At 38.4% G+C, this 13,167-nt stretch overlaps 1 protein-coding gene across 1 annotated transcript in view; it reads left to right on the top strand.

Annotated features, from left to right (window-relative positions):
- The window catches only part of LOC100592830 (UDP-glucose:glycoprotein glucosyltransferase 2), a 254,403-nt gene that overhangs the window by 119,288 nt on the left and 121,948 nt on the right, over positions 1 to 13,167 (top strand). The window contains exons 17-20 of the mRNA XM_030813564.1: positions 2,694 to 2,858; positions 10,333 to 10,456; positions 10,543 to 10,641; positions 11,884 to 11,978. Coding sequence (XP_030669424.1) covers positions 2,694 to 2,858; positions 10,333 to 10,456; positions 10,543 to 10,641; positions 11,884 to 11,978 — 483 coding nt within the window. The remainder of the gene's footprint in view (positions 1 to 2,693; positions 2,859 to 10,332; positions 10,457 to 10,542; positions 10,642 to 11,883; positions 11,979 to 13,167) is intronic.

Below are 13,167 nucleotides of genomic sequence, written 5' to 3'. Positions count from 1 at the left end.
TTAGACTAGAGAAATAATTTCAAGAGATCTATTGTACATGGTGGTGACTGTAATTAATGACATATTTTATACTTGAAATTACTAAGTACATTTTAAAGATTCTCACCACAAAATATGAGAAGTATATGAGGTAATGCATATGATATTAGCTTTATTAGCTATTCCACAATGTATATGAATATCAAAATATGTTGTATATCATAAACATATATTTTTTTACTTGTCATTTTTTAAAAGGTAAACAATTAGAGGCTCAACACAGAAGATTCGGAAAGAGCCAAAAAAAAAAAAAAGCAACAACTCAAAGAAATTTTCAGAGAAAGAGAAATAGTACAAAGAAATTCCAAAAATTAATGTATATGAGCCTTCATTAGAAGGGACTCACCAAAATACGCAACACATTGAATGAGAGAGGAATGCTCTGGGGCATGGGGACAAGGAATACTTTTCTGAAGAAGTGATATTTAAGCAGAGTCCTGAAGCAGGAGGAAAAGTTAGACAAAAGAAAACAAGGAGGTTGTAAGAGATTAACATTCCAGTCAGAGAAAAATGTTCAGGTCTGAGATGTAAAGGAATTGAGAGAAGCTGATGTTGCTACTGTGTAGATTGAAAGCATACGTTGTTCCTTTGTTATGGGGTACAGTCGAGGAGGTAAGGCTGGAGAGGCAAGCAAGGGGTCTGAATATACAGGGTCTTGTGAACAATATTTAATGCACTCATATCAGTAGAAGCTCTTGGCAACAGTGAAAAACCTGAAAGGCATTAAGTAGTGAAGTGACAGTGACATGCATTTTTTTTTTAAAGAGCATTCTCCATTGTTGAGAATGGATTGTTGGTGGGGAGGAGTAGGTGTGGTGATATGTATTAGGAAATACAAGGTGAGAGATGTGAGATGGACTAGTAGGCTTTTGGAAGAAGTGGAGGCAGAGAAAATGGACATACTTGAATTATTTAGGAAGTACCATCCAGGTGCTGCTGGACTGGATAAGGTAGAGGGGAGATGAGAAATTGTCAAGGGTAACTCCCAGGGTTCAGCTGAACAACTAACTAACTGGTAGTGTCGATGCCATTGCCAAGAAGGAAAGGAGTGGAGGAGTTTATCCTTATTAAACTATAAGTTTCTTTAGGAGAGAGTTTGCATATCATTTACATGCATTCATAAACCTAATACATAGTAGGTGCCCACTAAATGTACAGATAGTATAGTACAGTGGTTAAGAGTTCAGACTCTTGGTCAGACAGATCTGGGTGCAAATTCCACTTCCAAAACATTGTAGCTGTGTAACATAAGAAGTGATTTAATCTCTCTGTATCTGTTTTATCATCTGTAAAATTGATGTAATAGTAGTACTTGGCTTCCTAGAGTATTTGTGAGAATGCTGGCTATAATAATGATAATACTTAGTATTGGATAGCAAATGAGTTATTTAGTCAATTTTTAACTCATAAGCTAAAATTCAAATGTTGAGGACCTTCATGATCTGGCCTCTGCCTACACCCGTCTCTAACTCCATATCTGACAGCTGTCCCCCATATTTCACACTGTGTAAACACTGCTGTATTAGTCCATTTTCACGCTGCTGATAAAGACATACCTGAGACTGGGCAATTTACAAAAGAAAGTGGTTTAATGGACTCACAGTTCCATGTGGCTGGGGAAAGCTCACAATCATGGCAGAAGGTGAAAGGCATGTCTCACATGATGGCAGACAAGAGAAGAGAACTTGTGCAGGGAAATTCCCCCTTATAAAACCAGCAGATCTCATGAGACATATTCACTGTCACGCGAATAGCACGGGGAAGATCTGCCCTCATGATTTCATTACCTCCCACTGGGTCCCCCCACAACATGTGGGAATTGTGGGAGCTACAATTTAAGATAAGAATTGGGTGGGGACACAGCCAAACCATATCAACTGTGAATTTACCATTGCATAAGTATACTGCACTCTCACTTCCCTTGCTATATTCTCTTCACTTGGAATGTCTTTCTCTACTTTATCTCCCTGGCAAATTTTTATTAAGCCTTTAAGATTTTTAGTATGACTCCCTAAAAGAAGACCTGTATGATCCCTTCCTCTCCATACTCCAGCTTGATTAGGTGCTTCTCCTGGGCCCCATAGAGTCTTCTACATGCCTGTGTTTTGTCTGTATGTATGTGAACCCCTTGAGAAAAGACTTTCAGCTCTATAATCACAGTATCTAGCCTAATGCAGGTGGCAGGATTCAATAAGTGTTTATTGAACATATAAATACAGGGATAAATAAGTCTCTGATGCCGATAAATGTTTGGATTTTTATTAAGTAAATGTCATACTCTATACCAAGAATCAGCAAGTCCACCCACTGCTTGTTTTTGTAAATAAAGTATTTTGGGGACACAGCCATACTTGTTTATTCATATGTCATCTATGACTGCTTTTGTGCTGTAACGAGAGTGGAGTCACTGTGTCAGAAACTGAGTGGCTCACAAAGCCTAAAATATTTACTCTCTGGCCCTTTACAGAAAAAGTTTTTTGACTCCTTGTAGGTAAATTACTTTCCTTTAAGCAATGTTTGGAAAGGACAGATAAAGTTAGCAAAATGGATGTTTTTTCCTACGGCATATAAAAATGTGGCAGTGTTCCATTTTCTTATGTTTATTTTTCAAACAATCATATTTTGTTTAACACTGATATTTTTTAACTGAGTAGGCTGGAACAAGCTTTTATAAGATGACTGGCCTGGGTCCTTTGCCTCAAGCTCTTTATAATGGTGAACCCTTTAAACATGAAGAGATGAATATTAAAGAACTAAAAATGGCTGTTCTTCAAAGAATGATGGATGCGTCTGTATATTTACAAAGAGAAGTTTTTTTGGTAGGTAAGCATTTATAAGAAAATACATGATGAATAATATATAAAAATGATATTTTTTATTAAAAACTTATTTTAATGACAAGTTAATTTGGTAAAAAATTTCCATTCTGATCATTTCATAGTGATTTTTAAAATGATACTTTTAGCAGCTTAAGCCACGCCACCCTCCCTGTGCAGAGACTGTGGTACAGTGGGACCCTTTACACTCCATGCCCAGGCAGATCTTCAGGAATCTGGAACACCCACTGTCCTAGATTAGGAGTTTAGGCTACCCCGCTCCCTCTGCAGAGAACTTGGAGCCAAGGAGGTTTCCCAGCTCCATGTCTAGGCACACCTCTAGACACCTGGTGGTTGCCCACTGTATTCTCCCTCAGTGTTGGTGCTTGTGCCTACCATTGGGGTACCTGTAGGCAGGCCTGCTCAGTCTGGCCCTGCCCATCTTGCCCACCATGTCTGAGCAGGGAGCCCAGAACACTGTGCACACCACAGATCAGCCCATTGCCTGAGACAACAGAGAGATTATCCCAGTAACAAGGATCAAGTATGTACCCTGCCATGTTGGCCTCAGCTGGCTTTTACTCATAAGGGCTATCTACTAGCTTGTAGGTCAAACCACACAGCCCAAAATAAAATCAGCTGATAGAAATGCATAGGACTATAGAAGCATCACTTAAGGAATTTCAAAATACAATTGAAAGCTTTATCAACAGACTGGACCAAGTAGGAGAAAGAATTTCAGAGCCTGAAAACCAGTCTTTTGAACTAACCCAGTCAGATAAAAATAACAAAAAAGAATTTAGGCCAGGCATGGTGGTTTATACCTGTAATCCCACCTCTTTGGGAGGTCAATTCAAGAGGATCACTTGAGCTGATGAGTTTGAGACCAGCCTGGGCAACACAGTGAGACCTCCTCTCTACAAAAAAACTTAAAACTTAGCCAGGTGTGGTGATGTGTGCCTGTAGCCCCAGCTGCTCGAAAGGCTGAGGCAGGAGGATCACTTGAGCCTAGGAGATGGAGGCTGCAGTGAGTCATGATCATGCCACTGCACTCTAGCCTGGATGACAGAGCAAGACCCTGTCTGAAAAGAAAATGAATTTTTAAAAATGAACGAAGTGTTCAAGAAATATGGGATTATGTTAAAAGAACCAAACCTACAAATTATTGGCATTCCTGAGAGAGAAGGAGAAAAAGTAAACAACCAGGAAAACATATTTGAGGGAATAATTCAAGAAAATTTCCCTAATCTTGCTAGTGAAGTAGACATTCAGTTACAAGAAATTCAGAGAACACTGTGAGATACTATACAAAGTCAGTATCACCAAGGCTTATAGTCACCAAACTGTCCAAGGTCAGTGCTAAAGTAAAAATCTTAAAGGCAACTAGAGAAAAAAGGCAGATCACATACAAAGGGAACCCCATCAGACTAACAACAGACTTCCCAGTGGTCTATTTTCAGCATTCTTAAAGAAAAGAAATTCCAACCAAGAATTTTGTATCCTGTCAAACTAAGGTTCATAAGTGAAGGAGAAATAAAATCTTTCCCAGACAGGCAAGCACTAAAGGAATTCATTAGCACTAAACTGGCCTTACAAGAGCTCTTTAAGGGAATGGAAGAATGGTACAAAAACACACTTAAGTACATAGCCCACAGACCCTATAAAGCATCCACATCATAGAAACTGAAAAGCAGCCAGCTAAGAACTTCACATAGGATAAAAACTTCATGTACCAATATTAACCTTGAATATAAATGGCCTAAGTGCCTCACTTAAAAGGCACAGAGTGGTAGTTGGATAAAAAACAAGACCCATCTGTCTACTGTCTTCAGGAAACAGCTCAAAGTAAAGGGTTGGAGAAAGATTTATCATGCAAACAAAACAAAACAAAAACAGGGATTGCTATTCTTAGATAAAACAAACTTGAAACCAACAATAGATAATTATAAAGTGTTCAACAAGAAGACTTAACTATCCCAAATATATATGCACCAACACTGGAGCACCCAGATTCGTAAAATAAATACTTCCACACCTATGAAAAATCTTAAGACAGCCAAACAATAATAGTGGGAGACTTCAACTCACCCACTATTATTGAACTAACCCAGTCAGACAAAAGTAAAAAAGAATTTAGGCCAGGCATGGTGGTTCATGCCTATAATCCCACCACTTTGGAAGGTCAATCCAAGAGGATCACTTGAGCTGAGGGGTTTGAGACCAGCCTGGGCAACATAGTGAAACCTCTCTACAAAAAACTTAAAACTTAGCCAGCCATCGTGGTGTGTGCCTGTAGTCCCAGTTACTCAAAAGGCTGAGGAAGGAAGAAGACAGCAGACAGATGAGTCTTGTTTTTTATCCAACTTGCCACTCTGTGCTTTTTAAGTGAGGCATGTAGGCCATTTATATTCAAGGTTAATATTGGTACATAAGGTTTTGAGCCTGTCATGAAGTTCTTAGCTGGCTCCTTGCCATTTCTATTGTGTGTTAGACACTGACAGTGTTAGACAGATTATCGAGGCAGAAAACTAACAAACTCTGGACTTAAATGGACACTGACCAGTTGGACCTAATAGACATCTACAGAACATTCCACTCATCAGCCACAGAATATTTATTCTTTTCAGCTGCACACAGAGCATACTCCAAGATCAAGCACATGCTTGGCCATAAAGTAAGTCTCAATAAATTTTTTAAAGTCAAAATCATACCAGTCATACTCATGGACCACAGTAGAATAAAAACAGAAATCAGAACTCAGAGCATCTCTCAAAACTACATAATTACATAGAAATTAAACAACTTGCTTTTGAAATCACTTTTGGGTAAACAGTGAAATTAAGGCAGCAATAATAAAAATTCAAATAAATGAAAACGAACAACATACCAAGATCTCTGGCATGCAGCAAAAGCAGTTTTAAGAGTTATAGTGCTAGCCATCTATCTCAAAAATTTAGAACTATCTCAAAATAATGACTTAACATCACACCAAGAGGAATTAGGAAAAACAAGAATGAACTAACCTCAAAGCTAGCAGAAGAAAAGAAGTAACTAAAATCAGAGCAGAACTGTACAAAATTGAGACCCAAAAATTTATACAATGAATCAATGAAACCAAAGTTAGCTCTTGGAAAGGACAAACAAGATTGATAGACCACTAGCTAGATTAACAGAAAAAGGAGAAACGATCTAAATAAGCACAATCAGAAGCAACAAAGGTGACATTACAACTGATCCCATAGAAATACAGAAGATCCTCAGAAGACCTCTATGCACACAAACTGGAAAATCTAGAGGAAATGGATAAATTCCTGGTCTCCCAAGAGTGAATCAGGAAGAAATTGACACCCTGAACAGACTGATATTGAGTTCCATAATTGAATCAGTAATAAAAAACCTACCAACCAGTAAAAGCCCTGGACCAGATGGATTCATAGCTGAATTCTGCCAGATGCACAAAGAAGAACCGTTACCAATCCTACTGAAACTATTCCAGAAAACCAAGGAGGAGTGATTAATGCCTCCCTAACTCATTCTGCAAAACCTGTTATCCTGATACCAAAACCTGGCAAACATGCAATGAAAAAACTACAAGCTAGTATCACTGATGAACATAGATGGAAAAATCCTCAACAAAATACTAGCAAACTGAATCCAGCAGCATACCAAAAAATTACTTCACCTTAATCAAATAGGCTTCACTCCTGGGAAAGGTTGGTTGAACATTAACAAATCAGTAAATGTCATTCACCACATACACAGAATTTAAAACAAAAAATGTGATCATTTTGACAGATGCTGAAAAAGTATTCAATAAAATCAAACATCCCTTCATGATAAAAACCCTCAACAAACTGCATTGAAGGAACATACCTCAAAATAATAAGAGCCATCTATGTCAAACCCACAGCCAACATCATACTGAACAGGCAAAAGCTGGAAACATTCCCCTTGAGAACTGGAACAGGAGAAGGATGCCCAGTCTCACTATTCCTATTCATCACAGTACTGGAAGTCTTAGAGCAATCAGGCAAGAGCAATAAATAAAAGGCATCCAAATAGTAAAAGAAGTCCAGTATCTCTCTTCACTGATGATATGATTCTACACCTAGAAAACCCTAAAGACTCCACCAGACAACTCCTGGAACTGATCAATTACTTCAGTTAAGTTTCAGAATTCAAAATTAATGCACAACAATCAGTAGCATTTCTATAGACCAATAACATTCAAGCTGAGAGCCAAATCAAGAATGCAGTCCCATTTACAATAGCCATACACACACACACACACACACACACATAAAATACCTAGGAATACAGCTAACTAAGGAGGTGAAAGATCTCTACAAGGATAATTACTAAACACTGCTGAAAGTAATCATATATTATACAAACAAATGGGTAAACATTCCATGCTCACAGATTGGAAGACTAAATATTGTTAACATGGCCATACTGCCCAACACAATCTACAGATTTAATGCTATTCATATCAAACTGCCAATGTCATTATTCACAGAATTGGAAAAAACTATTCTAAAATTCATATAGAACCGGAAAAGAGCCCAAATAGCCAAGGCAATTCCAAGAAAAAGGACAAATCTGAAGGCATCATATTGAGAGGTGACAACGTGCTGGTGGCCCTTGCTCACTCTCAGTGCCTCCTTGCCCTGGGCGTCTGCTCTGGCCATGCTCGAGGGGCCCTTCAGCCTGCCACTGCACTGTGGGGGCCCCTCTCTGGGCTGTCAGAGGCTGGAGCCGGCTCCCTCTGCTTGCTGGGAGGTGTGGAGGGAGGTGCGGGCGGGAACCAGGGCTACGCACCACGTTCACGGGCCAGCGTGAGTTCCAGGTGGGCGTGGGCTCGGTGGGCCCTGCACTGGGAGCAGCTGGGCGGCGCTGCCGACCCGGGCAGTGAGGGGCTTAGCACCCGGGCCAGCAGCTACAGAGGGTGCGCTGGGGCGGCACTGTGCTCGAATTCTCACGGCCTCATCTGCCTCCCCCTGGGGCAGGGCTTGGGACCTGCAGCCCGCCATGCCCGAGCTTCCACCCCACCCCCACCCCGGCGCCATGGACTCCTGCACAGCCGGAGCCTCCCCGACGAGCGCTGCCCCCTGCTCTGCGGTGCCCAGTCCCATCGACTGCCCAAGGGCTGAGGAGTGTGGGCGCCAAGGCACGGGACTGATGGGCAGTACCTGCCGCCCTGGTGTTGGATCCACTAGGTGAAGCCCCTGGGCTCCTGAGTCTAGTGGGGACTAGGAGAACCTTTATGTCTAGCTAAGGGATTGTGAATACACCAGTCAGCACTCTGTGTCTAGCTCAAGGTTTGTAAACACACCAATCGGCACCCTGTGTCTAGCTGGAGGTTTATAAATGCATCAATCAGTACTCTGTGTCTAGCTCATCTAGTGGGGACCTGGAGAACTTTGATGGCTAGCTCAGGGATTGTAAATGCACCAATCAGCACCCTGTCAAAGTGGACCAATCAGCTCTCTGTAAAACAGACCAGCTCTCTGTAAAATGGACCAATCAGCAAGATGTGGGTTGAGTCGGATAAGGGAATAAAAGCAGGCTGCCCGAGCCAGCCGTGGCAACCCGCTTGGGTCCTTTTCCGCGCTGTGGAAGCTTTGTTCTTTTGCTCTTTGCAATAAATCTTGCTGCTGCTCGTTCTTTGGGTCCGCGCTGCCCTTAAGAGCTGTAACACTCACCGTGAAGGTCTGCAGCTTCACTCCTGAAGCCAGCAAGACCACCAATCCACCAGAAGGAAAAAACTCGGAACACATCCAAACATCAGAAGGAACAAACTTTGGACACACCATCTTTAAGAACTGTAACACTCACTGCGAGGGTCCACAGCTTTATTCTTGAAGTCAGTGTGACCAAGAACCCACCAATTCCGGGCACAATATTACCCAACTTCACACAATACTACGAGGCTACAATAACCAGAGCAGCATGGTACTGGTACAAAAATAGACACATAGACTAGTGGAACAGAATAAAGAACCCAGAAGTAAAGCCACACACCTACAACCATTTTAGCTTTGAAAAGTTGACGAAAATTAGTGGGGAAAGGATCCTCGATTCAATAAATGGTCCTAGGATAGTTGGCTAGCCATATGCCAACAAACAAAACTGGACCCCTACTTCTCATCACATTCAAAACACAAGATGGATTAAACAGTTAAACGTATAAGACTTAACACTATAGGAATTCTAGAAGAAAACCTAGGAAACACCATTCTGGACATCAGTCTTGAGAAATAATTTATGGCTAAGATCTCAAAAGCAATTGCATCAAAAACAAAAATTGACGAGTGGGACTTAAGAGCACAGCAAAAGAAACTTGCAACAGAGTAAACAACCTACAGAATATACAGAAAAATTCACAAACTATACATCCGACAAAGTTCTAATATCCACAAGTAGCAAATAAATCAAGCAAAGAATAAATAACCCCATTAAAAAGTAGGCAAATGACATTAACAGGTACATCTCAAAAGAAGACACACAGGCGGCCAACAAGCATATAAAGAAATGTTCAACATTACTAATCCTTAGAGAAGTGCAAATCAAAACCAAAAGGTGACACCATTTAGAATGGCTGCTATTAAAAAATGAAACAACAGATGCTGGCCGGGCTGAGGAGGAAAGGGAACGCATATACACTGTTAGTGGGAATGTAAATTAGTTCAACCCCTTTGGAAAGCAGTTTGTAGATGTTTCAAAGAACTTAAAACAGAACTACCATTCAACCCAGCAGTCCCATTACTGGGTACATCTCCAAAGGAAAATAAATCTTTCTACCAAAAAGACACATGTATGTTCATTGCGGCACTATTCATAATAGCAAAGATGTAGAATCAGCCTAGGTGTCCATCAGTGGTGGATTGGTTAAAGAAAATGTGGTGCATATATAAACCATGGAATATTATGCAGCCATTAAAAATGAAATCATGCCCTTTGCAGCAACATGGACTCAGCTGGAGGCCAAGCAAACTAACACAGAAACGGGAAACCAAACACTGCATGTTCTCTAAGTGGGAGCTAAACATTTGGTACTGATAGACATAAAGATGGCAGCAAGAGACACTGTGGACTTCTAGAGGGCAGAGGGAAGGAAAAAGTGGGGGAAGGGTTGAAAAACTTATCTGGTACTATGTTAACTACCTGGGTAATGGGATCAGTCATAACCCCAACTTCAGCATTACATGATACACCCATGTTGTAACCAATCTGCATGTGTACCCTCGAATCTAAAAAGCTGAAATTCTTAAAAAATATATTTAATTAAATTTGTCTTAGGCATAATTGCATCTAAAATTGCTTAATTGGGAAAAGTTGTAATTTTTACAAGAAAATGTAATAATTCTAAATTGCTTATTCTTCATTTTTGATTAATCTTTATGTTATCTGCATAATTTTTGAAACATGGATATAAATTGCCTATATTATCTAAATAACATTTTTATTATTTTAGGGCACATTAAATGATCGCACGAATGCAATTGATTTTCTAATGGATAGGAATAATGTTGTACCCCGTATAAATTCTTTGATTTTGCATACTAACCAGCAGTACCTCAATTTAATATCTACATCAGGTAAAATAATCCTATACTGTTCTACAAATGCTTATTGAGTAGTGAATGCTTTATTTATATTTAACATTTAATTTGAAATTTTCCAGTAACTGCTGATGTTGAAGATTTCTCTACTTTCTTTTTCTTGGATTCACAAGATAAGAGTGCTGTAATTGCAAAGAACATGTATTATTTAACCCAAGACGGTAATAAGCTTATTTTATTTACCTGAATTCTTAAAGTGATAGAAACTTGTAATCTTCATAAGGCAGTTGTATAATAAATTTTAACATGTTGCTATTTTTGAGTAGAGGCCTAGATTTCAATTTTAGAGTTTGTAAATTTTTTAATATTTAACATGTGCTGAGAAAACAATGCCTTCTATTCTAACTTTATCTTGTTATTTTTGCCTTTTTTTAAATAAACTATTTTCACCTTTTTAAGAAAAGAATAAAATCTTTTCAGTACTGTGTAAACTATCTTATAATGTATAAAGAAAAGTACAATTACCAGATCAGAGAAGATAATAATTCTTCTGCATTCTGATTAAATAACATGCAGATATTTTGCTTAAGGTAGGGGTTACAACGAGAAGAGAGGAGACCAAGATAGTAACACACTTGGGAAAAAGGATTTAGCCAAACTGAGAAGTCTGCAGTGGGACCATAGATTTGTTAGGGTACAATTAACTATTCAGGTAGATGAATATAATTCAAATTTGGTTGGTTTTTGTTTTGCTTTGTTTTGTTTGGCCTGCTTTGCTCTAGAAATAAAAACAAGAGCCAATGAGTAAAAGATTAAAGAAGGCTGATTTTGGTCTCAGTAGAGAAGTGGTAATTTTCTAACAGTGAGAGTTCATTAAATAGAATGAACTACGTTGTAAGGGGCAAACTTTTATACAGGAGAGAGATTTAAAGCAAAGGCCACACAACCAGTTATTGTAAATGCTGTAGATTAAATCCGAGTTTCTACCAGATGGCTCCTGGATTACTGTCTAACAGATTCCATGATTTTATGTTCATAAAGGAGTCTGGCTACATATTGCTGTTTTCTATATCTACTAATAAGCTTGATTGTTAATGGTGTTACATATATGTGAGATATAAATTTTTTTTTTTTTAACAAATGTAGCTAGAAGGCAGATTTGCTTACCAACACTGGGAGCTTTATATAAGCTTATATAATGAATTACTCTTCTAACTGGAAGCTTTATATAAGCTTGTATAATGAATTACCCTTGTAGCATTTTTATATGTAATTTTATATGTATTTATTTATGTATATATATGTACATGCATATATACATTCACACATAAAATTTTAACAATCTGCTTATTTTCAGAAATATTATTTTAATATTTTTTAATGTGTTAACTGCAAATGTTTCCCTGCTTTTGTTTTATTTAAAAAAAAAAAGTTAATTTGAGTAAACTGTTTGAAACTTTCAGATGACAGTGTAATTTCTGCAGTCACTCTCTGGATTATTGCAGATTTTGATAAGCCTTCTGGGAGAAAACTTCTTTTTAATGCATTAAAGCACATGGTGAGTGCCTAGATATTCTTACTAACAATTTTAATTTATTTCAATTTAAGGAAAGCAATATGAAGAACATACATTAACTATTTTCCCCTCCATGTTAATGTTTCAGTTAAGTAGACTAAGGAAGGAATTCAGATTTAGTCTTCATGTAAAACAGGTAACTCTGCTCAGGAAAAGAAAAACCTACCTGTTTTCTATGACTCGTGACATATATTCTCTGGTAGTCCTTGTGATCAGACATACACATACCTCATATCGATTACGAATAGGGTATTAAACAAAGTAAATAACTCTAGACCCTACCACCACTTCAGTGACCCGAAATCCACTATTTACCAACAATAGCTAGTAATAGCAATTTTTCGTCACATAATTGAGCAGCACTGTCTTTCCCTGATTGTTTAAGAAAAACTAAGTAAATTTATCTCCCTGAAGAATATTTTAAGCCTTAAGTCAACATTAAATTTCCTGTTATTGATTATAAACCAGTATACTTCAAAAGGATGTATTTCTGTATATAAAAGTAGTCTTTCATAACTGTCTGTATTTCTAAGTTAATATATAAGTTTATCTAGATAAAAAATACTTAAGAAACATAAACCAAAATATTTTATGAAATTGTTTTTATATTAGCTAAGTATAAATTTATTGCTGTATAACAAATTACCACTTGGTGGTAAACAATGAACATTTATCTTAACAGTCTCTGAGGTTCAAGAGTTTAGGAGCAATTTACCTGAGTGGTTCTACCTTAGATTCTCTTATAAGGCTATAGTTAAGATTTTGGTTATAGTTGCAGTGATCCAAAGGCTTCACTGGAGCAGGAGGACAAGCTTCTAAGATGACTCACTTACATGCCACTGCGGGAGTCCTCAGTGTTTCACTGGCTTTTAGCAGAGTGCTTCATTCCATTGCCACATAGACCTGTTTTTGGTGTTAAGTGCCCTCACAACGTGGCAGCTTCCTTTTTCCAGAACAAGGGTAAAGAGATAAAGACTGAGCCACAATGTCATTTATAATCTAGCCTCAAAAGTTACACACAGTATTTTCTGTTTGTTAAGCAAATAACTTCTATTCAGTATGAAAGGTGCTTTACAGGGCATGAATCCCAGAGATGGGGATCATTGGGGCCATCTTGGAGACTAGCTACAATGTTAAGAATAAATAATACTTCTTAAATTAAACATTTTAA

This window comes from Nomascus leucogenys, chromosome 5, assembly GCF_006542625.1.
Source record: "Nomascus leucogenys isolate Asia chromosome 5, Asia_NLE_v1, whole genome shotgun sequence".
In the NCBI taxonomy this organism is placed as follows: domain Eukaryota; kingdom Metazoa; phylum Chordata; class Mammalia; order Primates; family Hylobatidae; genus Nomascus; species Nomascus leucogenys.
This window is presented reverse-complemented; position numbering and strand designations above follow the sequence as displayed.